Genomic DNA, 26,894 nt, shown 5'->3' with positions numbered 1-26,894 from the left:
AGCATTTTTCACCGAACGTATTCGTGAGTATGATCATATTTATATTTACCCTCATAAGACAAATCTAGAGTGGATAAAATTTGTCAATTTCAACTAGGATAGTGAAATTATTGACAATATTGAATGAAACCAACATAATAAGGTTGATAAAAAAAAAAGGATTTTTTTAAAGCTATTTATTCCATGGGTAATTGAATACAGAAGCAATTTTATGGTCTCTTCATTATACAAGGTACTAATGGGCTAAATTCTGCTATTGGGCTTTCCATTATGTTAGAGGCGTTCGATGATTCAAGAATTGTTTTGACTTAAGGAAAGCCCAATATCTACATATTGGACTCTCTTAAGCCCACGCAAGTAATTGTGGCGCCTAAGCCCATTTTAATTTTACAGATTTCAAATTTATCTTGTCACAAATCACAATCATAGTCGGAAATTAATTCAATAAGAGAGAAACAAAAGAATTCGTGTTTTATTTATATAATTGATATATCCCGATAAGACATATATTGTTAGAGAAATGACATTTATTTATTTATAATCAGCAATATAAAATGATTCTACAAATAGCTTCATTTACAAGGATCAAATTTGCCAATTTTATATTTACATATTTTCACTAGAAGAAAAAAGAGAAACTTACATAAATATACAATATTAAGAAAATATTTATCATTTATAGCAATAATTTTTTTTTTCACCGAACACTTATAATACATTTATAATACAGTTTTAATATATATTGCAGAGAACTATTTATAAAACATATATAATACAAGTTTTATAGATGGATAATACATTTATCACATATTTTAATAGACTTATAATACATTATGTCAGTTTCTTACTATACAAACATAATATATATTTTAAAATACTTATAATACATTGTATGCATAATTCACTTTTAATACAAGTGTAGATTTTTCATAATATTGTTACGTATTTCTATAAATGGTAATAAATAAAAAATATCGCTAAAATCAGTAATTAATTTTTAAAAAGCACCCAATCAAAAAAAATTTCCAAAAAAAAAACATAAAAATAAATTGGGCTGTGCTTCATCTAGATCATACCTCATGATGAAACTGTATGACCCTGGTCATAATAGGCCCAATAAGAAAATCCATATTTAGATTTGGTTCATTATCTTGGGGACAAGTGCACAAAATAGCCTATTTTGTACCACTATAATTTGAACCAATTTCAGACATAGGCGATTGAAGTTGCAAAATGAATCTTTATTTTTGCTAATACTTAATTGTAAGTTATAAATCTTTTTTTTCGTATAATTTTTGATATTAGATTAATCTAGCTTTATTAGTAAAATTGACAAAATGAAAAAAAGGCAAGTATTTTCAAAAGGAGGGAGCAATATTTTCCAGTTCCAACCAAATATTATCTAAAACTAATATGAATTACGGTGGCATGGTTCGATATCCTTAACTAAATCATGTTAGAAAGATTGCGTTCAAAAATAGGCCTTGTAATAATAAATTTAAATTTAATCAAATTTCAATACGGGCCTTATCTAGTAAATAAAATAAAAAAGTTGGATGTGAAGGTAAAATTAAGTTTAATATCCAAATTAACAGGCTAATTTGTTTTAGGCAATTAATTAACTGAAAACGTTACGACAAAAACAGCTTCGTCTTTGGAATCTCCGGCTCTCCATTTTTCTTCCAGAGATTCAGGTAAGAACACCATCAAAAAGCCCTAACTTTTCTCCTTTTTCGTCAATTTTTTATTTAATTTTTTTTTGTATACACATTTTTTCTTCTTTCTTCGTTAAATTTCTCCATATTGTGCTTGTGATTTGAGATTTACTTTCAATTTGCCCGTTTTTTGCTAGTAATCTTATGGTAGGATTTTTTTGAGGGCTGTGGACTCGTTGTTAGCTACTAATTCACTTTAGAAGGGCACTTAGTGAAGAGAGGGGGCAGGGGAAGGGGAAGGGGATTGCAAGGTGGGGAATCGAACCCTCACCAAATAAGGTGGGAGTTCAGGTAACAACCAATTGAGCTATTAAGATTTCCAAAGAGTCTTTTCTTAGTTTAAATTTTAAAATCTCTTTTTTAGCCTATCCATAATTTCCCAACCATAGGCTAGTTATAGTGTCTTTGGATAGATGGTTGAGTACCCTTAGTCGAGGGTCTATTGGAAATAGTTTCTCTATCTCTCAAGGCAGGGGTAAGGCTATGTAAACACCACCCTCTCGCGACTACACTTGTGGGATTACACCGGGTATTATGTTGTTGTCATTGGCGGCTCAACAATGCTTTATGCAAGTGTAGTTTGTGAAGAGAGTAATTATGTAAGTAAAGATTTTTGTTCTATTTTGGTTGAAATGATGTTTGGAATTCTGGAATTTTCATTTAGTCTTTTAGTTTTAACTGTTTGGAAACTATTGATTTTTAAGGTCAAATGCTTTTAGCCAAATAGGAGAGAAAAAGAGGGAGTGGTTGGAGAGGGCAATAGTTTTCTGAGGCCAATTGATAGAAGTGGAAGCGGAGCCAGTGAATTTTGAATATAAGCTTTTAACAGAAAAAACTCCTCTCGGATGTAGATTTCAACTTTAGTTACTTTTAACATAATATCAACTTTTATAAGTTCGTCTAAATTCTATTTACTCAAACTATTTTGAGATAATCTTTTGTAAAATGTGACTAATGGTTCCTTCTCAAAAAAAAAAAGTGATTAATGGTAGCAAGGTGCAAGTCCATCACAGTTTTTTTTTTTGATAATAATTACTAGGGCAGTGCCAAAAACATATTTACATAGAGGAAGAAGATGCATATCAAAACAATGACAAGGTGCCTATCAAATTTATTAAAGAATCTTCCTCCTCTGCTAGATACTCTTTGCTCAAAAAATGAAACAGAAGAAAGCACTTTATCTTGATATTCTGCAAAGAACTGTTGCTGTCTTCAAAAACTCTAGAATCCTCTCCTTCCGTATTGTTCACCATATACAATGAAGAAAGCACTTTATCTTGATATTCTGCAAAGAACTGTTGCTGTCTCACATACTATTCCAGCTCTTAAGTAGGTCACAGGTGTTGGCTGGCATACACCATTTGAGTTTCACAATCTTAAGGAAGAGTTGCCACATTTGGTCTGCGAATGAACAATGAAGAAACAAATGGCTATTTATTTCTGTATTTGAGCCACAAAGAGAGCACCTAGAGCAAAATTGCAAACATTTTCTTTTTTAAAGTCTCTTTAGTCAAACAAGCCTCTCTTGCCACCAACCAAGAGAAACATAAGACCTTTGTACGGCTTTGACTTTCCAGATATATCTCCAAGGCCAGTATGTAATCTACTGGTCTGAATTATTGGCTGAAAGATGAGCAGATTTGACTGAAAAGACCCCATTCCAATCTGGCCTCCAGTGCAGTTTATCTGCTGTATCTCTAAGAACATTGAATTCTTCCAAGGTCTTAAAGAATTCCACTGCTCGTTGTTCCCAATCATTTAGAGCCCTCCTGAATGTGATGGTTCCACCCTTGCTGCCCCTAATCATGTCCAGTCTTACATCAAGAGCTATTGCAATGCTAAGTCAATGGCAGTTTATACTAATAATTGCTTTGTAATTATAGTTCTAAGTTCAAACTTTCAGGTGCCTTTATATGCAAAGCTGATTTTTGGTGTTTGCAGGTTCCATTGTTTGATAAAAATTAGTGGACAATAAAGTGGAAGCAGTATGAGTCTCACGGGGGCTTCCATGGGTTCTGGTTAGTTCTATGGTTTGTCTCCATGTCTTATGGCCACTGCAGATTGTACTATTTATTTTTCTTCAATGGCATGCCAAGGTCGCCTTCCCAAAATGCAACGAAATCACAGAATCTAATTTTCTGTTTCTGAGGCAGTTCCGTTGGAATACTTTGTTGTCTATTATTCTCTCAGGGTGTCAATAATAAAAGATACTGAATGAAAAAAATATGGCCTTACAATACATTTAAAAAAAGAAAGGAAAGGTTTTGGTTCTAGCGGCATGACCAAACTCTTCAATATTCTTACAGTGTATTTTTACTAATTTGCCAATATAATGGTAAGCAAAGAAAAATTTGTGAACTATTATGTCTTCATCATGGAGATCACAAAAAGTATGGAAATGAGACGGAATAACAGGGAAAAGTATTTGTATCTATATCCTCTTGACTCACTAGTTCGTTTCAAAGTTTCTTTTCTTTCCCTTTTTTTTAATTTGCGTATTTATTATTCATCAGAGATAAAAGTGTTATTGATCATCTGAAGATGTACCATTACCGTATTATTTCTGTCTCCTTCAATATTTCTAATACTAGTAACCCTTCATGTACATCTATTACAGTTGCTGGAACTGCTCGAAGGGCATTTGAGTTTGGACAGACTTATGTTGTGAAGCCCAAAGGTAAACACCAGGCAACCATTGTCTGGCTGCATGGCCTTGGGGACAATGGTTCGAGGTAATCTTGTAAACACTTTCCTTTTACCTCTTGCTTCTTTGTTCAAGCTCAGTATGTTTCAGTATATATCTGTCTCTCAGTGATCTTCTTGGATGATGTTGGATCAGGAAAGTTTTAGCATTATTCAACAACTGAATACATCTAAATATTGACTACCTCAGCATCTCTTATGTGTTGTGTTAGTTGCATTGTTCCACCATAGAGACCGAGAAATAATGCTTAAATTACCTATCATCAGAGAGATACTGTCAAAGATGTTTAAAATTATGTTTAAAGTTCATTTAAGTTGATAGTTTGTAAATATATTTAGTCAAAGCTAAAATAATTATTTTTGTTACTTTGAGTTTTGAAGATAGATAGAATACTAACAAATAATTGTTATACTAACAACCTAGTCAAATGGGAGATAACCTTGAACAGCAAAGACAAAGGGGATATGGGCATTAGAGATTTGAGGAAACAAAACAATAGCCTTTTGATGAAGTGGTTATGGAGATATAATGAAGACGGGCAAGCCTTATGGAAGTATGTCATCAGATCCAAGTATAGTGAGTACAATCCTTGGTGCAGTAATGTTAGTGTTGATGCCTATGGGGTGGGGGTCTGGAGAATTATTAGAAACTTATGGCAAAAACTTGAAGCTAATATATACATTGAAGTGGGAGATGGCAGGAGAACTAAGTTTTGGGCAGATGCGTGGAACAAACAGGCCCCTCTAAAAGAATCCTTTCTAGCTCTGTTCTTACTATGTAGTAATCCAGATGCAAATATCAATGAATGTTGGACAACACAAGGGTGGAATCTGAACTTCAGGAGGTTTTTGAATGACTGGGAAGTGGAGAGAGTGACCAAATTGCTAGAGCTACTAGAAAAATTCTCTGGCACCACCAATGCTCTTGATTCTTTGAGATGAAAACTTACCAATGCTCTTGATTCTTTGAGATGAAAACGTAGTAAAGATGGGGCTTTCACTGTTAGTAGGGCATACAAAATGGAAAGCCCCCGGCAAAGCAACTCTAAGCAAAGTTTGTGGAGAAAGGTATGGAGAACCTTAGCACCAACTAAGATATAATGCTTTACATGGTTGGTTGCTAGAAGGGCTTGCCTGACACATGAAGTGTTGAAGAGAAAAGGAAAGATTATAGTATCTTGGTGTTCATTATGCGGGAAGGCAGAGGAGTCCAACAAACATCTATTCTTGCATTGCAACTTTACAACACAAATTTGGGTCATCTTCCTTAGTCTCACAAAGACAAATTGGACCATGTCCGAGCATACTGCAGACTTGTTGAGTTGGTGGATAAGAAGAGGGAGGAGGAAGAACCAGAAGGCATAGTGGAGGATACTTCCACATTGCATTTGGTGGACAGTTTGGAAAGAAAGAAATAGTAGAAACTTTGAAGATATGTCCAATTCCATTTAGAAGGTTAAATGGAATTGTATTGTATCTTTTTATTTTTGGTGTAAAGAGAAAGGTTTAGAGGAAACAGAGCAGATTGTGGAATTATTAGGATCCTTGTAAGTCTTTTTTTTTCTTTTCTTTTCTTTTGTTCCCCTATGTTTTCTGAAGGTCACCAGCATATCCTTAATGCTGAAGAATACGACATTACCATTTTCAAAAAAAAAATTGTTATACAAAGATTAAATTTATGTAGGTAAAGACATAGATGTGCTGAAATCCTTCCTAGAGTAGTCTACTTTAATTTGACAGGTGCATATTAAAATTTTTTAAGATAATAACTTGGGAAATAGATGAGAAAAGACTTTAGGAAAAATCAACTTGTCACGAGAATACTGTTAATCATGCCAGTTTTCTGTCTGGTAAGACTCACTTATCAATGTTCTACTTGGAAAAACTTGCTAGCTAAATTGCCACATAGGTCATTAACTGCCTACTCTTTTGCTACAGTAAGTCAGGCATGTGTTTTTTTATCGTTAAAATATATTTGTATTAAAGAGTCCTCAATCAGAAGGTGCTTTAAAGATATTTCCATGTCAACATCACTGTTGAATGTGCAATGAACTCAAGAAGTCTATCATGGCCTCTATATATCATTTGCAATAGCCATGTTACACCAAAAAAAAGTAAGGAGATGCATTTGAACTTAATAATAATTATAGATTCAAACTTGCTCTCAAAAATTCGTGCATTCCTTTCCTTCCAAGTAGTCTACCATAATTTGGGCATATTTTTATAATTCTATTTTTTTAGATATTTGAATTATTTTTAGCCAAATCCCCGCACCCGTATCCATACTTGGATCCGCACCCCCGAATCTTAAAATTTAGATCATGAAGGATCCGACCTCTAGATCCGCACCCGTATCGAACACCTGCACCCGAGTCTGAGCAACTTAGGTTATGATTCAATTTCTTCTTATACTGTTTCCTAAATCTTTTTCATTAGACTCGTTAAAATTTGAGTGAGATAGGTGCTATCGGGCTTCAAGGTGGTATTGGAAATTTCACTCCAGAGATCTAAGTAGTTGGTTAAAATGTCCTAGATATGGCATGGGTAGTTTTGTCTTTGGGGGTGGGAAAGACCTAGAGTTGAAGGGAGCAGTCAATGCAAATGCTGTAAATGGTGATCTCAATGTGTTGACGTGAACTAGAAGAAGACGAGTTTTTTGAACATTTTATTGTTGTTTTTATTTATCGATCAAAGTATTTACTTATAAAACTCAAGAGACAGTTTGCTATGCTTACACACTTTGGGTTTCCATCTTGGGTGTATTCCTTTGTTCATTGTCATTCCAAAAATGCTGCCACAAATTGCGACATGTTTGTAATTGACCTGGAAACTGTTATTTATTGGGTTGGGAAGCATTGAGAATGAAATATCCCATGCAGAAGCGAGGATGAGGTTTTGAAATTCATCAATCTTCCAATCATATAAGTTTCCTCTGAATGACAAGGCTCAAAAAGTTCCACTGTCTACAAATTACCAGTTTTAAAAAAAAAAAAGTTCCACCGTCTTTTAGCTACAAACCTGGTAGATTATCGTATTTTTTGACTCATGTGCTAAAGATAGTTCAGGCTGTCTCACTCAGCATATATCTCTGCACCAGTTCCACTTCCTATTTCACGCTTAAAGTTTCCATGGAACTTCCTACACCTTCAAGATGGTCCTCCATAATCCACATCCACAAGGCAACATAATAGTTTCATTCCTTCACTCCTTCCTTGATGAGGTGCGTTGCTGTGAGTAGTGCTTTCCTCCATAAATCCTCCGCTATTGTTGCTGAACCTCCAAAGTGGGTTCCCTACGAGCATTTTGTTGAACACCTTGAGATCTTCGAATCCAAGCTAACCATAGTTTATTGAGGATGTGTTCGTTTTCTAATTCATGAGGTGAAACTTTTTTATCTCATCTTGTGTCCAGAGGAAATTCTGTTAAAGTTTCTCCAACTTTTTGGTAATGGTAGAAGGAGGTGCAGCTATTAGAGATGTAATATGTTTGGATGCTTGTGGCGTGATATTGACCTGTACATCCCTACCCCCTTTTGGCATCCTGCTAATTTTTTTCTCAATTTTATTACTGAGTTCCATATTGTGATGTTCTTAGCGGTTGCTTCTAATGTGATGCTCTTAGCAGTAAGTCCAGGTAGGTTATAGGAAGTGTCCTAATTTTAAGGATACAATTCATCTTTTCATTTGAAATTTAGTCATTTCATTGCTTATATGTTAGCTTTAGGATAAGTATGAGTGCATTCTTTTATATTGAGTATCTCAGTGTTTATTGAAATATATCTAGCAAATTAGCAATGACATTGGTTGTTTCATGCAAAGTTTAAGGTTGATTGAATCCTTTTTTTTTGGGCAATGAAAGTGAGCTATAATTCTTGAAATATTGAGTCAATTGTTTGCTATTTATGACTACACGAGTTCCTTATTATGGATGTCAAGCTTCTCTAAATTTTCTTGCTTGCTATACACAATGCAATATGTATGCTCTATATAACTTGAGTCTGTGAAATAAACAACTGAAACATATTAACTAATCTTTTATAATTTACTTTTGGTTTTGCTGGCAGCTGGTCCAACCTCTTGGAGACCCTTCCTCTTCCAAATGTAAGGATCCAAATATTGCTTTTTGTACTTGAGAATATCTCTTGTTGACTCTTAAACATGTAAATCTCATAACTATGTGCTATTAGAATCTCTTAGTAGGCTCTGGTATATTGCTCTTTCATCTCCATGCCTTAATCTTTTATTGTTATGGTAGCTAGCTTGATTTTCTCTTATTTGTATGCTGCAGATTAAATGGATCTGCCCAACTGCCCCCCAACGACCAATAACTCTATTTGGAGGCTTTCCATCTACTGCCTGTAAGCTTTGTGCTTGTAGATTATGCCCATCATTTTCCAATGTGGATATAATTTAGAACCAAACTTTTTATCCTGGCGTGGATGTACATTGCATGATGTGTAAATTGGATAATTCTATTAATTTGCGACTCATCTGAAAGCATTGTCCAATTCGTCATTGAAATTAGTTTAAGTTGGAAGTCATGCTTTGAAGCACAGGAGTTAAGAAAGCATTATTTATTCTCATCTTTTGTAACAGGGTTTGATGTCAATGACCTTTCTGAAAATGCTATTGATGATAATGAGGGTTTGGATGCTTCAGCAGCATATGTGGCAAGTTTGTTGGCTACAGAGCCCCCTCATAGTAAGTTTCTCCCACCTGGTATACTAACTTGTGCACCATTATTTGAAACACCAACTTCTCTAAAGCGCATGGCTTCACCCATGAAGCAATAACTCCTTGCGTCGAATCGCTTCAACACCTTAAGTGACAAAACAGTGGCTTTAATAACGCTATATATAATGATGCGTGACTAATAGCCCATTTGGCCAAGCTTTTGGGAAGCCAAAAGTGTTTTAATGCTTATTTTTAAAGAGTTGAGATGTTTGGCCTAGCTTTTAGGAAAACAATAAGAGCTTTGAGTAGTGGTGAATAGCTGAAAAAAGTAGCTTTTTTCAGAAGCACTTCTGGAACCTTGACCGAGCACAAATTTTTGCTCTAGTTTTGGCAAAAGTGACTTTCAAATTGATTAGTCAAACACAAATTGCTACTCTCCAAAAGTACTTTTCAAAAAACACTTGTGACAAAAAAACACTAGTTGATTCTTCCATCTGTTCTAGCCTTGGTGGACAAAGTTACTTAGTATCTGTTGGTGGGAGGTGGTAGGTATCCCGTAGAATTAGTCTAGATGCGGGAAAGCTGGCCCAGACACCATGGTCATAAAAAAATAAAAATAACACTTCTCAAAAGAAGTAGATTTTGGTGGAACTATATCTACTACTTGATCAAACAGGCTATAAAAGATTTTTAGCTTTCCTTCTCCCTCTTTTTTTCTTTTCAAAAAGTTATTATCATTATGCTGCTGAATTTTTTAGTGTGACTATGTCTATTACTTGGAACTTTAACGCAACTCATTCCGATCTGATGTTTGTGAATGTGAAAGCTCCCTTTTGTTTTCTTTCTCTGTGTGGGGCGGGGGATTGGAAGTTGTTTGGAATCGCACAACCAGCTAAATTTCTTATTTGCTGTCCATCATTTCGGATCTTGATCTGTTATATGATTGTTACGCAAGAGTTAATTTCCTTATTTCTACCTTAGCCATCTCATTACCTAGTTGTTATTTAGACATCCGTAAAGTTTTAGCGTTAACATCTGAAAAACATTCAAACCTTCTCTCCATTATGAATTATGATCAAGGGATCTTATTAATGTTTTTTTTTTTAATTCTTTATTGTAAAACAGAATTAAATTCTTTACTTTGTTATTTTGTGTATTACAGTCAAACTTGGGGTCGGAGGCTTCAGCATGGGTGCAGCAACCTCCCTTTACTCTGCCACTTGCTTCGTCTGTGGGAAGTATGAGAATGGCAACTCGTACCCTGTCAATCTGAGTTCAGCTGTTGGATTAAGTGGCTGGCTTCCCTGTGCAAAGTTTGACTTCTAGCAATCTTGTCTTTAATCTCTTCAGAGACATTTGTGATGTTTTTGTGTTGACTGCTACTATTCTGGCAGGACTCTCACTAACAAATTAGAAGGGATGGAGGGGGCTGTAAACCGTGCTACATCATTGCCGATTCTTCTTTGTCATGGCAAAGGTATTAAGATTCTTCATTTTCTCTTTTTTTTTTATCAGTGATGCTTCAGTTTCTCTTCTACTTGCCTTTTCTCAAAAAAAAAAATAAGAAGAAAAAAATACTTCATTTCTCTGCCTAGTCAGTTTGAACGTGTCCCCAAGTTTCCCCTACTCTTAAGTTGTCACTCCCCCGCTCCCAACCCTACCTTGATTGGGGGTGGGGGGTGGGATCACTTTATATCTGTTAGTAAAGTCCCTTGCCTCATCATCTGTCACATACTCACATTCATGATAAGTACTGATCGTTGCCTAATCTATACCTAAATTTGAAGGATTTTCTTGTCATTTCTCTTTAATTATCTAAAAACATATCTCTATCTTGTCCAACAAAACACAAGCTGTCAAATTCATTTGTTTCGAGGCACCATTATTGATCAATTATCCCAGTTGTGTTCATTGGAAGAAGGGTGAAATTGCTCATCAGTGCAAAGCTACATGGGATGATTGGGAAATCGAGAGCAAATGTTGGGCCTCTAGTGCCCACCATATTCACAACATGAGTGTTCTAAAAATACAGTACTAAGATGGATGTGTGTTTGTACAAATTAACACGACCAAATGGGACAAAAGGGTTCAAGTAGCATATTAGAGGATGAAATAAGAGAAGATTACTTGAAATGATTTGGCCATATTTTACTAGATCTCCACAAATTCACTAATATGTGGATGGGACAATATGATTATTGAAGGTACTAACTACTAATAGGGATGATAGCATAAAATCACATGGAGGGAAATTTCTTAGAAGTCCTACAATCTGTAAGAATGCAATTTATAGTCAATAACAGAACATGATGAAATCAAGGAAGCCATATAAGTGATACCACTGCTTAGCATTTAAGCTTAGTTGTTACACTTACATTTGGTTTAGCCGTTCAAGGTTATGATAGGTTTGAGATAGATGAAACAGTGTTCAAAATGAAATATGAGAGAGATAACCCATTAACCCCTAATTTTGTCTTAACAACATGTTGTTTATTAGTATTGGAATGAAAGAGATTCGAATAGAGCGAAATGGTGGATATAGAGGATTCATATAGCTGATATAGAGTTCAATAATATTTGATAAGTAATATCTTTAATGATGGATATTTCTTATTCGGTGGGAATGGGCTTCGTGGTGGACACGATGCGGGAAGGGAGGTTTAGATGGTTTGGACATGTGCAGGGAGATGCGTCGATGCCCCAATGAGGTGTGAGAGCTTGTCGTGGTGGGCTTGTTATCTTCTTGTTGTTGCAGTTTGTTATTATTGCTTCCTTTTCATAGCTCCTTGAGGCGAGGATCTATCGGAAACAGCCTCCCTGCCTTACAAGGTAAAGTAGGGTTAAGGTCTGTGTACACTGTATCCTCGCCAGACCCCACTTGTGGATTTTAGTGGGTATGTTGTTGTTGATTGATATTTCTGATCCTTATATTTAAAGGAGTGACCAATGATTTAGAATGGAAAATGACACCTTAAGAAATTCATAGAAGGGAAATATAGAAGAATATAAAGAAATTGCTTTTTACTCTAGTCCTCTACAATGTGCAATCAAAATGCGGAAACAAATATATAATATCTACAGGTTTTTCTTTGTTATTCCCTTACTAGACACAAACACTCTCTTCCTTTTGGACTTGCAAAAAAAAAAACAGCACTCTTTCAACTGATGAAATGAAGTTTTTCCTTGTTGCTATAACCATTTCCCAAGGATCTAGTATTTTCTTTTTCAGCTCTCATATTTTCCTTTCCATTAATATTCGAATACATTCTCTTTCTCTTGTGAATATAGGTGTATTTATCAGAATTCGTTTCTTATTTCAAATGTTAACGCACAATATTTTTTGTTTGTTTGTTTATTCCTTTTTTATTATATCCCGGTTAGGATGTTTGTGTGTTCTATTCACATGATAATCTTGCTGCTTGTGCCTTTTATAGCAAAACCATTCTGCAAAGAATGGTATTGGTGCTAGATCTTGATCTAGTCTTACCTGATATATTTATGTTTGATTGACTCAGGAGATGATGTTGTTCCATATAAATTTGGTGAAAAATCTTCTCAGAAGTTACGTTCATGCGGATTTCAAGATATGACATTCAAATCCTACACCGCGTATGTTTTTCTACCTGTTCTGATACTACTCTGTCCTTGATACTAGAAATATCACATAATCTTTGACTTATGTTCGACAGACTTGGCCACTATACAATCCCAGAGGAGATGGATGAAGTTTGTGCTTGGCTAACTTCAAAGTTGGGGCTTGAGGGAAAATCATAAGTTGCACTTCTGTTGGGCAACTTTTCGTATGCTCACTTATTGCACAAATATGGAGAATCAGCATTATCACTGTTAATGTGTTGAAGAAGCATTGAAAATTTGCAGAAACGCGAACTGACTGATTCACCTTCTAATATTCTGCGACTTTACATTGTTCAGCGGTCATTTTATGCCTACTGCTGTATTATCTGATCCCGGTGATAACGATGTTTTGGGTGTTTATTCTTAGTACTATTTGATAAGAGATAAATTATGCCTATTGACATGATTTACTTGGGCAATTTAGTAGTATATGGAAGCCAAAAATTCCCTGTTGCTGTGATTGAATAGCATGCAGTTACTTTTATCCAAGAGACAAGTTATCAAAAACAACAGCCACAAGAAGCCAACAACATACCCACTGATTTTCCACCAGAAGTGGGGTTTGGGAGGGTAAAGTGTACATAAATCTAAAGTGCAGCATGCAGAGCATTCAGAAATGGAACACTAATAACAACAAAACAGTGTGATAATCGCCATACAATAAACAACAAATGATGGTAGATATTAAAAATAAGAAACTATTGGAATAAGGCTAATACTACAAGAAGCACTACCAAGTCTAAATCCATTGAAAAGCAAGACAACACTCCACTATTTATTAATTTTCTACTCTAATCCGCAACCTCAACACCCTCATAAGGTCATATCTTCAATATATGCAGAGATTGATTTTATGGCACATTACAAGCGTCTTTTTAGTCGGGCGAAAAGTGTATCAAGTAAATAAAACATAGGCTTTTATAGGAGATTAGTCGATAAAATACAAGACATTTTTGTGCGATCATTTTTTTCTGTTCAAATTGTAACTGATTATGGAGATCAATTTCCTGTATGAGTATATGGTACTAAATAACTGTCAGGAATCTCATTTTTCACAAATAATAGCCTGTTTACATCTTCCACACTCAGAATGTTTACATGGATATTTGTGACCTCAATAGATCATAATCCTGTCACTTTGAACGAATACATCTTGCACACTAAAGGAAACCTTAATAACCAAAAGCAAAAAAAGTTTGAAAATCAATGAACTAGTAATTCATATAGCAAGCGAATGGAGAATTTGAGCAGTGGCTGTGTGGGACGAGTCGATAACCTTTAATAAGCCAATAATACATATTGAATCCCCTGCAAGTACTTTCAATCCAGCCTCATTCAGGCAGCATGTTTCACCTTTGGGTCTCTCTTATGAAAGCCACTTCACGACTTCCGATTGGAGATGACAACAAGTGCTTATCTTGATCTCCATCATCGCTTTCAGTTGGTTCATGGGGCGTTGTAGACGACATTGACCCACTCCCATCTTCTTCTGGATAAAAGAAAGATGTTATTGAGTGAACATGTATAAGAGATCTACAAATGATATATTCAGTGTTTCAAAAAGTGAAAAGTGGAAGAAAACAACAAGGTCCATGGGGCTTAAAGGTGAAAAGTGAGAAGTGAAGGTCACAATTCACGACGTAAAAACTGGATCATACTGAAGAATACGATTTTAAACGAGACAAACAAAAAAGGAGGAAAGACCACTCAAAAATGAAATTGCCGAAAGATTTTCTTTGGAACTGTTTGAAAGTTATCCAACTTGAGTTATGAGAGTACGAATGGTTTCTTTTTCATTTTAAGGAAGAACGAAGAAAAAAGGATTTACATCTTTAATTGCTTTGATCATTTTATGGATCCAATTGTCATTTCTTAGATAGAATTCCACAACAATCCCACAAGTGGGGTTTGGGGAGAGTAACATGCATGCAGACCTTACCCCTACCTTTATGGGGTAGAGAGGTTATTTCCGATAGATCCTCGGCTCAAAAGAGAAGTTCATTGGAGCAGGGTTGCAAGAAGAAAAAATGACAGCAAAATATACGGATACAAAGTATATGAAGCAATAGATAGTAAAACACATTGAAGAATAAGAAACTACACAATTCCAAAATACTACTACTAATGAGGAGATGGGGCCGGTCCCATGCCTCTCCCACCTAAAGTGCAACAACACTCTACTAACTACTAACTTTCTACCTAATCTGTCACGTCATTAAACATACAACAACAACAACAACAACAACAAAGTGAAATCCCACAATGTGGGGTCTGGGGAGGGTAAAGTGTACACAGACCTTACTCCTACCAAGGTAGGACGGCTGTTTCCGGGAGACCCTCGGCTCAAAAGAAGCATAAAAAGAGGTCAGATAAGGCCAAGAAGTTCACAGCGATATGGGAAAGCAAATAACGAATAACGCAAATAACGAAAGCGACACAGATAGAATACACGTCATTAAACATACCGAACATATATGAATTTTGTACTAGAATGATCAAATTGCAATGTCCAATCTGCAGTAATACTGATACTAATGCAACCCCTTAAAGATGAGACTAAACGAACCGGCCACTTTTTGTTGGGATCACTTTGCATGTCATTGTTTGAGACACACACTTTTATGAAGCACATGGCTTTATCCATAAAGTGATATCCCGTTGATTCGCTAGCTTCATTGTTTTAAGTAACAAAGCAATGGCTTTTAATAATACTGATCCACAGAATAGCTATTGCATTTTCTATTTATCATTACAAGGATATGGATCATGTTACCTGTACAAGGATGGTACTCAGGAAGCTGTTTAACAGTTGTTGCTTGGAGGCTCTCAGGAAGAAGACAACTGCAGAAAGCACCTGAAATTAAAAATAACCTTGTGTCATCGACTCACCATATATGGTAATTGCTTGGGAGGTTATCAAATTATAAAAGGGATGCCGAAGACCAAAGGCACAGGGGTGCAATTGAACCCCCTTCATTCATTAAGTAGAGAAATTATATTTCTTTATGACGAACCTCCCGAAAAGGATAATAAAGTTACATTTTAACCCCCTTTTATATGGTTTGTAGATATCCTGCTTACAAGAATTCGACGTGTTTAACTCCATCAAATCGCATAAATAACTTGATGAGATCATTAGCATGAATGTCAAGCACTTCATTCTCACAAAATTCAATTAGAGTAGATAGCAACATCAAGACAAGATTTTCAGATGCACCAAAATAAAGAGGCTTAGTACTGTGCCTTCTACAAATCTCAGATCATATACCTTAATGCTCGCTGCCGTTTATGACAGTATATCACCAATGAAATAATGAATGTAGACCAAAAAAAGTGAAAACTAGACGAAAATGAATTTAGTGGACCAAAAAAGTGAAAACTAGACGAAAATAAATTTAGTGGACCAAATATACATACCAACTCTGGCAAGCCGATTCACCCATCCAGGAATCCCTTTCCCTGTCAATCTCTGTGCTATGTCATCTGTGAAATGGTTACAGTTCTTGGAGATGAGGTGATAGGTATCCCCATGATACTCAGAAGCCACATTCTCAAGAAATGCTTGAAATTCAGAGGGAGGCATCTTAATACGACCCAATGGGACTGAACATCTGTAGATGAAACCAGGGCAGCTCTTAGGTTCCACTTCAAACACGCCACTTATGGGAAAGTCATGCGCTCCATATCCATATTCCATACCATGGACTGGAAATTTTCCATTTGGCATATGCAGAAAGCAAAGAGAAATTCAAACTCCAATCAACAAGAGGTAATTTAATATGCTATATCGAAGAGCTTTATATGAAGGTATTCAGTACACGTTAGTTCTAAATTGCATACTCCACATACAAAAGAACCTAAAAAGTTTATCTACGTTGAAAATTTTCTTCTTTTTTCTTGAAAAGAACATAGCCAATGAAAGACTTAAGTTCTTCTGATGACAAATAAGTGTACAAATTTTCCTCAAGTAATTTGACCAGTTTGATATTCATCTTATCATCTACACACCACTATGGGGTATTATGTTCTTTCTTAATGCAAAATTACAATGTAAACTTTCTGTGTTTCTCATTTGAACTTCTATGGCTCCAAATTTTGAAGGTGATGGTTTAACCTCCTATCATCAAACAACCCATCCTAGGATAATGTAAGAGCTCAAAGATGCAACTAACGTCCCGGTGCACAAAGCATCCGCATTAGCAGGGTCTAGGGAAGGGATGCGCACCAAGGGGTGTGATGTAGACAGCCTATCCAAATGCAAGCATTAGCGTCTGCTTCCAAGGCTCGAACTCGTGACCCGTAGATTACACGTAGACAACTTTATCGTTGCTCCAAGGCTCCCCTTCTCATGGTGCGGTGAACGTGGATGCCACTACTATGGAGAAAGAGCACCACTTCTCTGGCATTTCGTGAGGATGAAATGCTATAGTAACAGTTCAGATGGACAAAAGTCCATGGGGATTTGGTGTGGAGAGAGAGAGGAAAAGTCCACCTAGTCTGTCCTTCAGAAGCTTCAAGAAATGAGATGCTGCTGGAGGAGAAAGTGTCCGATGCAGGAAAGAAGTCTGTATATGATTCCTCTCTCTACCTCAATTAACAGTTGGTGTTCTGGAGCGAAAAATGTCTGCGGTAAGGAGGAGCAGTCCTAGTTCCATCAATACTTGGATGAAAATACCACTTTCAAGAAATAGGAAGCTCATAGATATCTAGCAAATAATTTAGGAGACCAGATCAATAATCCCTGAACACAACAACTACAAATTTTAGCAGTTGCCATACTATACTATTCCAAGTATTAAGTTGAATATAAGACTTCCATAAAGAAATGGCTTATCTTGAATCCTCCAGACTGTATTTTGCATCTACTGTCTTGCAACTCTGGTCATAATTTTTTCTTATCAGGATCTCTCGGTCATAATTATTTGGAACTCTATGTATAACAACATTAATATGACAGGTGAATCTAGAAATGTTAGTTGGGGTTCAGAAGTGCCATATTTCCATCTTTGACATTTTCAATGTTTCAAGAATCTAGGAAGGTGAAGCAATGGTATAAGATATCTACACACGATATTAGCAGAACTTTTTGTCCTTTGACAGTAATGCTTATACAAGCATAACCCTCAGTAGTTCAACAATTCAGAAAATTGTAGGGAAGAATGAAATAGAGAGGCGCTAAACAAGAAAAATAGACAAGATCCATTACATGGACCAGTAAACTGTTGTTTATGTTTGAACGTTCCATGAGCTTCTCAGTTAGCAAGCAACTAATATTTATAAGCTAACCATTTTATTCTCACCTATTCATTGAAAAGGACAAACAAAATCCCATCATCCACTTATGTATGACCATTGCAAAATTTATGGCTTCATGCTTACCCACTAAGTTGATAATCACTCAATACCATGTGTATTACAGGATATCTGTGCAAATCGACAAGCCTTTGTCTTTTGACCCAACAGCAAAGAAAGTATACTCTGTCCGTTTCAATTTGTTTGTCTGGTTTTGACTTACACGGAGTTGAAGAAAGAAAATAAGAATTTTGAATCTTGTGGTCTTAAACTAAAGATATGTTGGATGTACCAAAATGTACTTCAATATTGTAGTCAAGTTGAAATTAAAGAGTTGTCAAAATAGCAAAGAGGCATTCTTTTTCAAACAGGCTAAAAAGGAAATTTAGACAAATAAATTGAAACGGAGGGAGGATCAAAGATCTCACATCTCTGATAAGAGCTAAACACCCCGTCATCGTGATATAAGAAGGACAGGAGTGTACTTAATCAGAATCACTTTCAAATAAATATTTTTGATAACAGAAGTCATCCTCACATCTTTTTCTTCCTTTCTCTTTTTCGCACCTTCGGGGCATAGGGTTTTGCACCCAAGTTCCGTTGAGATTTTCACTGTACCAATAAGAAAAACAGAGATAGATCGGGCAAAGTTTAAGCCGGTGGGTGCATTATTCCCATTGCATCTACTACTTCAGTGAAAATTGATTCAGACAATCTAAATATGTATAAATCCACCCATGACCTTAACACTGGATAACAAAAGCTTCCACATTTTTTTTGATGACAAGAGAACCTGGAGCCACTACCCTTCGCGTGGCACAAGGTAAACCCCACTCCAGTGTAATAGCCCGCAAATCACACAGGAGAGGTAAACCGCACTAGGCAAGCCCTGTGCACCTAGCTCAACCGAGAAAGCATGCAGGGGTTTCGAACTTGAGACCCCCCCATTATTACAAGGAAACAACCAAGATTAAGATAACTTACAAACACCACCAACTTAACATTTTCCTCCGATAACTCCAAATTCAAGATCAAATAAACAGAAAGCTTCTTGCTAATAATCCAAAAACTCCCTTACTCCTTAACAAACAACCCCACAACAAATTCTTTTTTTTTTCTGGATATGGTTATGCCCCCCACCCCCCAAATCTCCCTAGCCAGGAGCTCAAAAGTGACAAACCCACAACAAATAATCCAATAACCAATCTAAATTCTAACAACAAGAAGCAAAATCATTTCTTACCTTCAATACCAGAATGAAAGATTCCAAAGCCAAGCCAAACTGTGTACTGATTTGCAGGGGTGAGATCATACACATTCAATATAACTGGTGACTCATAGCTTCCATTATTGTTGGCTGCATTATTATTATCATCAGGCTTGGAATTTGAGGTGCTCTCTTCTCCCATTTGACTCCTCTTTTTTTTTTTTGAAATTTCTGTGAAAAGGGAAAACTGGGATTAGGAAAAAGATTATCTTTTTGAGTTCATTTTTTTTTTTTTTGGGTAAAAGCAAATTGCCTTTGAGATTGATTTTACTATTTTATGATTCTTTATTTCTCTCTGGCAAAGAGAGAAAGGTTTGAACTTTGAAAGATGGAAATCACAAAAAAGGAAAAGGAAAAGACGGGCAAATTGGTAAATGTGCCTAAAGTCTGCCTGTCTGCTTAGATTGTTGCAATTTTTGTAAATCTATTTTCTTTTTTTTCTTTTTTTTGGGATAAAATATTTCTGTTGTTATACAGAGACAAAATAAATAATGTGGAGGGTAGGGTATGTAGTTGCCCTTCATTCTCTTTTATTTTATTTGATTTTTTTAAAAAAATAGAATATAAAAATAACTAGGGATGAATTTAAGAAAAAAAGTTCTACTTATTTCATTTTTAATATGTTGAAAGCTCTATTTTGTTGATATAATCATATAATATTCAATCAATTAATTCAGATTATATTGGGTATGGTGCCTTTCCTCATTCAATAAACAGTAAACATGGTTGAAGGTTAAAGTAGAACTTCTAATTCAATTTCTAGATATTAAATTATGAATCATAATTACATGAAATAGATATTTTAAATTGATCAAAAAAGAATTTGTTCAAAATTTCCTTAGAAGATAAATAAAAGGACACATATTCAAAGAAAGAAAGAAGAAGAGGATAAAATAAACATAATATTCATGTATGAGATATATTTAATGAGGTTAATACGTATAATTAAAAATGACACATTTTAAGTTATTAACTTTTCTATTAGGCGCTTAAACACATGCATAATTTTGTTTTCAAACTTTTTAGTAACAAGTATATAGTAGGAATACTCTATCATCTCCTCATATGTCAATTAAAATATGTTGTAATTTAAGATCGAAATAAAATTTACTGACAAATTTAAGAGCTTATATATATTCTGTCTAAAAAATATGATAATTTTTTTTTTGTTACATAAATGGATAAAACTAAAATAAAAGGGCAAATTCGTCTCTTTAAAATTAATGCAATATACGGGTCAAGCACAAATATTTTCTCCCTTCTCCGTGAACATCAAATTAGGGTTTCGAAAAATCGGCCACGGTTATCGGAAATTCCCAAATCAACCTCTGCCGTCTGCCATTTTACTGATTCTCAGCTCATCGCCGCCGTACACTACTCCGATTCAGGTAAAATCTCGCAGGTTTTCTGGATTTCTTTACTATTTCTCTTTTAAAAATGAGTTAAATTAATTAAATTAAACTATTCCAGATTAAAAATACTCTTTTTCATGGACATAATTCTCCAGTTTTTAATTTTTAATTTATGTATTGATGAATTGGAGTTTTATTTAGAATATTTAGTACTACAAGAATTTTGCAGTATTGTATATATACTTTTTTTCGACAACCGTGGTGTCTGCACCAGCCTGGGCACCTCACGCCTGCAACGTATCAGGTAACTCGGTCCATCGAGACTAAAACAACACCGAGACTAGACCAATAAACAAGAAGAAATCACCTAGTGCTTTTGTCTGGGATTTGAATGGTTGAACCTAAGACCTCATGGTGATTAATCACTTCATTGACCGGCCACACCTTGGGTGCTTGGCAGTATTATATTAGAAAGACTCTTCTTTTCTGTATTGTTCAATGGTTAGTAGTATTCTTTTAGAAATGCTTTTATCAGAAATCCATCGTATTGACTCGTATCGATGCATGATGTCTTTATGTCACATGGAGTTTTGGGATTTATCTAGGTTGACTTTTCACGATTAGTTGCTCACACACAATTAGATTAGACATGGTTGGGGAGATAATTTGAATCATTATGGATACCATGAGCAGCTGATTTTTTTCGTCAAAATAAAATTGAATGGGTTTTAGGATTAAAGTCCATACTCAAAGTTCCGCCAGGTTTTTGTTTGATGCATTCCAGGGCCAAATAACCGGAGGAATTCTCTGGAAACCAATTCACTTGAGTTTGACAGAGAAGAGTAATTTCTATGACAGAATGCAAAAGGCGAAGGCAATTCTTCTTTGTCCCTACCAATGCAAAAATAAGGAGAGCAAACATAGTTAGATATCTTGTTTGTTCATGCTGTGAATGTTCGTGCAAGATGTGTAGTAGACTTATGTTGTGAATTCGAAGCTTGGCTAGGGAATCAAGGGTGGTATCCAATCTGAGAAATGTAGAGGGATGAACCTATTATCCTCCGAGTTTTAAAGACCGAGACATCAAATTTCTTATCACCAAAAAAAAGAGATTGTACTCGAAGACATCGAGCTGAGTGTGAAATGGATTAGGTGGGACATCTTACTCTGTGAGTTGGACTAGCAGTTCGATTATGTTCTTTGATTGTAGAAATATTCATCAGTTTATCATTACAGATTAAATCCCACATTGTTGGAAATATATAAAGCAAAAAATCCATCATTTTATCCTTAATGATTGAATATTTCTCTATTTTACTAGGTTTTATGTCCGGAAGATCTTTAGTGGGAGTATAATATGATTGGGATTATGCAACAGGTCATAACCTCAAGCCTGTTGCATTTGTTCTATGTTCAGGTTTATGACTTTCTTGCTTGTGTCTAGTGAAAGGTATTTAGTTTCAATTTGTCGCTTTTACTGGACATATGAAGTTATTTGATTTGTTTTTCTTTTTAGAATCCAGTCTTCTTAGAAAGTTGATTTGTTCCAAAATTCTGCAGGGATTTCTTTATAGCCAACTGATGCATAATATTAGACATGATATAGCATTATACCCAAGGAACTGCTCTTTTCATTTTTTATCTTATTGAAATTTATTCTTTTCATTTTGTAACTACATAAATTGAGTCTGAATAAATGCTCTTAAAAATTAATGAGAAATAAAGATCGGATGAAGACCAAGCCAGCAAGCCATATAGCTTAGTTATATCCGGTCATAAAAGTAGAGAGGTCAAACTGATATATATATTGACTGAAATTTCCCTTATCTCAGACAGTGATATTGTGATGTTCTTAGTGCTCTTATATAGTCATGGCTAAGGTTGTAAATGCATATATTTCCCAGAAAGTTGGTTTCAGAGGTGTTAATTCTTAACAACTTAGGAATTGATAGGTGTGAAGTCCTCCTTTGTCTGTTTCCTTAAGAACCCTGGAATTGTGGCATCATCTAGGAGTGTTTGCTCCATCTGCCTAAATGTTTCTAATAGTTATATACTTGTTAAAGATTCTTTTGGTTGTGTATTTCGGTGATATAATCAAGAAAGAGACATCAAGAAATAAATCTCAGTTAACTATAGTAGTTTGCAAATACTATATTTTCCACGAATGACTTGGGGATGAGGGTAGGGCCAAAGGGATGACTCTGTTGTTGTCAAAAACAAAAAATGGTTTTATAAGGTTTACGTTTACGGTCTGTTCCACTATAAGTTGATGCCAAGAATAGGATTCTATTACCTTTTTGTTTCTTAAAAAACTAAATCTCTATGGTGTCATGTATACCTATTGCACATGGGTTAATTTCCCTGTTGGGTTTGCTTTCTGGTGAACGCCATTTACCTACCTACTCCCAACCCAGGAAAAAACGTGTATCAGGGTTTTAGAAGTTCAGATATTTGTTTTTCTGTTAACGTATAGACAAAAGGAATTTTCCCTTTTCTGAATAGTTCATATGGATACATGGAACGAGCTTATTTGACAGATTACTGAAAGCAGTTTGTAAAAGAATTATTATTCTGAACAGCTGTTATACCTGCATGTGTTGGTTTATGACGCAGTTGATTGTGATGACATTAACCTGCCCTAGTAACTAGGTCGAGCAGAAGTCACATTGTTTAATGTGCATGATTGCAAATTTTTTGTATCAGGATCTTTTCTCCCTACATCTAACCCTTTTGGTCTTTTCTGATCAAGGCTTGAGAGGATTCATGAAAGATTTGTGCATTTTCGAACTGCTTGCCCATGCTAATGAAGTTTCCTGTTGAATCTTCAGGTTTGGATACATTGGCTGCTTTCTTCAGTTCCTTTACATGTCAACTCCCAATAGCTTAAGTGGGGACTTTAGCTATTTAAAAGTGTCGATTTCATAAATTGCTATTCCATGGAGGATCAAAACCTTTTTGTTGGCCAAGAGTTTCCTGATGTCAAGGCATTCCGCAGTGCAATTAAAGAGGCTGCTATTGCACAACATTTTGAGCTTCGCATAGTAAAAAGTGACCTGATTCGCTACATAGCAAAATGTGCCTCAGAAGGTTGTCCGTGGCGTATTCGTGCTATTAAGCTTCCCAATGCTCCTACTTTTACTATAAGAAGCCTCGAGGGAACACATACCTGCGGGAAAAACGCACAAAATGGACATCATCAGGCTTCTGTTGATTGGATAGTGAACTTCATAGAGGAGCGTTTGCGTGATAACATAAATTACAAGCCAAAAGACATTTTGCATGATATTTATAAACAGTATGGGATAACTATACCATACAAGCAAGCTTGGAGAGCCAAGGAAAGAGGGCTGCAAGCTATATATGGATCTTCCGAAGAAGGGTACTGTCTATTACCTGCATATTGTGAGCAAATCAAGAAGACAAATCCTGGAAGTTATGCCGAGGTTTTTACAGCTGGTTCAGATAGTCGGTTTCAGAGGTTCTTCATTTCCTTCTATGCTTCTCTTCATGGGTTCCTGAATGGTTGCCTGCCTGTTATTTGTCTTGGTGGTATCCAGCTGAAGAGCAAATACTTAGGTACTTTACTATCAGCGACTTCTTTTGATGCTGATGGTGGAGTGTTTCCGCTTGCTTTTGGTGTTGTCGATGAAGAAAATGATGATAGCTGGATGTGGTTCTTGTCAGAGTTGCGCAAAGCTCTAGAGATGAGCACTGAGAAGATACCACCTCTTACATTTCTGTCTGATGGACAGAAAAGTATTGCAGATGCTTTGAAAAGGAAATTTCCCTCTTCTTGTCACGCAATTTGTATGCAGTATCTGAGTGAAAGCATCAGTAAAGATTTCAAGAACTCAAGGCTTGTGCAACTCCTGTGGAAAGCTGCTAATTCCACGTCCACCAGGGGGTTTAAAGAGAAAATGGCTGAAATTGAGGAGGTTTCTTCAGATGCAGCAATGTGGCTTCAACAGTATCCTCCTTCACGCTGGGCATTGATACATTTTGATGGAACAAGATATGGTCATTTCTCTTCGAACATTAATGAGTTCAATAAATGGATTCTTGAAGCGCAAGAGCTTCCTATTATTCAAGTGATTAAACGGATTCACTGTAAGTTAACAGAAGAATTTGAGCTTCGGCGATCAAGGAGTAGCACATGGAGTTCTACCCTTTCTCCATCTGCTGAGAAACGCATTATGGACGGAAGAATTCATGCTTCCACGTATCAAGTGCTAAGGTCGGATGAAGTTGAATTTGAAGTTATCTCAGCAGAGCGTTCAGACATTGTGAATACAAGTACCCGATCTTGTTCTTGTCGTGATTGGCAGTTGTATAGGATACCATGCTCTCATGCCATTGCTGCTCTCATATCATGTAAAAAGGATGTGTATGCCTTCACAGAGAAATATTTCACTGCAGCTAGTTATCGCGAGAGTTATAGTAAAGAGGTACACCCTATCCCTGATAAACTTGAATGGTCGAGAACCAGACTAGTCCGACCACCCAAGTTTCGTCGACCACCCGGACGACCTGAAAAGAAGCGATTATGTGTCGAAGATCTTAATCGTGAAAAGCATACTGTACATTGCAGTAAGTGCAATCAAACTGGACATTACAAGACAACCTGCAAAACAGAGGAGGTTCAAAGTACACAACAGTTCTAGATGTGTAGCCACCCCAGCCCCCTTATTTTCTTTCGAGAACCAAAAAGTTCTTGAGCAACGGTTTAGAACCAATGGATAATGGACCCGTCCCTCTACCCTCCTCCACTAAGGTTAGCGCCGCGCCCCTTCTCGAAGTTTTTCATTTTACTTTTTAGGTTCTTTTCTTGGAGATATAATTAGAAAATATTGTAGAAAGATGTAAGATTAGAGGTCTCAACTAACTCTATATATTGTAAAATAGGGTTGCTTATTATACCCAAAAACTCTTTATCTCGTTGATTGTGAGGAAATGTGTTTTTATACTTTATTTGATTTCTGTTATCAAAAGCAAATTCTCATAGTTCAAGATTGGGTTTCTCTGCTCTGACTCATATAAAGTAGGAGATAAGAGGTGTAATAAGTATCCTCTAAAACTTGGATTCTGACAATGTAATTGAATTTTTATGTTGATCTGAATGAATCATCCTTTTTATTGAAGTAAATCTTTGCCTGCTAGGCAAGAGCATGACAAATTTCATAGTAATGTGCCTATTAAGGGGAAAGTGCTCTCAAGATTTTTTTCATACTCAGGACTAGAGGTCTCGGGTAGAAGGATTCTATTCATCTCACCACAATTTTGTCGGTAAACTCATCACTTATACAACTGTTAAAACACTTCCAAAGCTTGTATTTGGTGCAAGAAAGAAAAACATCTTTCACCAAATGAGAAAAATGACTTATCTATTTGTGCGCAAAAGTCATTTTCCTTTACATCTCGACATTTCATTTTTTTAAAACATTTTATCTAATCAGTTTTTTTAAAAAAAAAAAGAAAAAAGCCTCAAATATGTTATCGAACTTTGAGAAAAAGCTCATCTCTATGTCATCTGTTAAAAGTTTGGTTCATTTATGTCATTTTCGTTTGAGAAAAGATTCATCCATGTCATTATTTGTTAACTAAAATGGCATAGATGAGCCAAACTTTTAACAGATGGCATAGATGAGCCTTTTCTCAAAGTTCGATGACATATTTGAACTTTTTCTATTTTTTAAATAATAATTTAGTTAATGACGTGGCCGAATCATAATTGACTACGTATACAAAATAGTTTTGCAAAACGGAAAATATTTTTAGTGGATGAGCCTTTTTCTCAAACGGAAATGGCATAAATGAGCCAAACTTTTAACGGATGACATAGATGAGCCTTTTTTCAAAGTTTGATGGCATATTTGACCATTTTCCCTTTCAAAAAAGATATATATTTGTCATCCTCCGACCAAACTTCAAAATTTACAGAAAAATGTTTTCCGTGAGTGTGTTTGGTGTGCTTTGTACGAAGAAAATATTTTCCAATTTTTTTATGTTCTGATGGTTAAAATTTCTGAAATTTCTTTTTAGGAAAACAAGTTTCTTAAAGACGAGGAAGACGACTTCCCTATTGGAAGTAGGAAAAACAAATTTCACAAGTGACATTACACGTTGTTTGTGTCCTCCCCAGTCTCCAACACACCTCATCTTCATCCCTACCCCGAAGCCCTCATCCTATCCACTCCACACCCCTATTCCCTACCTCTCTCGCCTCCCATATTATTTCTCTATATTATAAATAAATATT

The 26,894-nt window shown here is 35.7% G+C and overlaps 3 protein-coding genes across 8 annotated transcripts; 2 read left to right on the top strand and 1 right to left on the bottom strand.

Moving 5' to 3' along the window:
• The first annotated feature begins 1,593 nt into the window (after positions 1–1,593).
• Positions 1,594–13,192, top strand: LOC129870798 (uncharacterized). Its single transcript, XM_055945659.1, has 10 exons — positions 1,594–1,694; positions 3,657–3,733; positions 4,333–4,447; positions 8,482–8,518; positions 8,706–8,775; positions 9,014–9,118; positions 10,254–10,404; positions 10,486–10,568; positions 12,607–12,700; positions 12,781–13,192. The coding sequence occupies exons 2-10, from the start codon at positions 3,703–3,705 to the stop codon at positions 12,863–12,865; spliced, it is 771 nt and encodes a 256-aa protein (XP_055801634.1). The 5' UTR covers positions 1,594–1,694; positions 3,657–3,702; the 3' UTR covers positions 12,866–13,192.
• A 555-nt stretch (positions 13,193–13,747) lies between these two features.
• Positions 13,748–19,614, bottom strand: LOC129871531 (deSI-like protein At4g17486). Its single transcript, XM_055946465.1, has 4 exons — positions 19,263–19,614; positions 16,145–16,432; positions 15,501–15,581; positions 13,748–14,216 (listed from the first exon to the last, which is right to left on the bottom strand). Exons 1-4 carry the CDS (start codon positions 19,426–19,428, stop codon positions 14,077–14,079), a joined length of 675 nt encoding a protein of 224 aa, XP_055802440.1. The 5' UTR covers positions 19,429–19,614; the 3' UTR covers positions 13,748–14,076.
• A 901-nt stretch (positions 19,615–20,515) lies between these two features.
• LOC129870680 (uncharacterized) lies at positions 20,516–25,573 on the top strand. Of its 6 annotated transcripts, none has more exons than XM_055945525.1 (4): positions 20,516–20,674; positions 21,636–21,790; positions 21,960–22,016; positions 23,467–25,573. In XM_055945525.1, exon 4 carries the CDS (start codon positions 23,575–23,577, stop codon positions 25,297–25,299), a length of 1,725 nt encoding a protein of 574 aa, XP_055801500.1. In that variant the 5' UTR covers positions 20,516–20,674; positions 21,636–21,790; positions 21,960–22,016; positions 23,467–23,574; the 3' UTR covers positions 25,300–25,573. The 6 variants fall into 6 exon arrangements, with proteins under 6 accessions (XP_055801500.1, XP_055801498.1, XP_055801501.1 ...); XM_055945523.1 differs by having other exon boundaries at positions 21,960–22,088; XM_055945526.1 differs by lacking the exon at positions 21,636–21,790.
• Positions 25,574–26,894: the final 1,321 nt, after the last annotated feature.

Source organism: Solanum dulcamara, chromosome 10 (assembly GCF_947179165.1).
Source record: "Solanum dulcamara chromosome 10, daSolDulc1.2, whole genome shotgun sequence".
NCBI classification, from domain to species: domain Eukaryota; kingdom Viridiplantae; phylum Streptophyta; class Magnoliopsida; order Solanales; family Solanaceae; genus Solanum; species Solanum dulcamara.
This window is presented reverse-complemented; position numbering and strand designations above follow the sequence as displayed.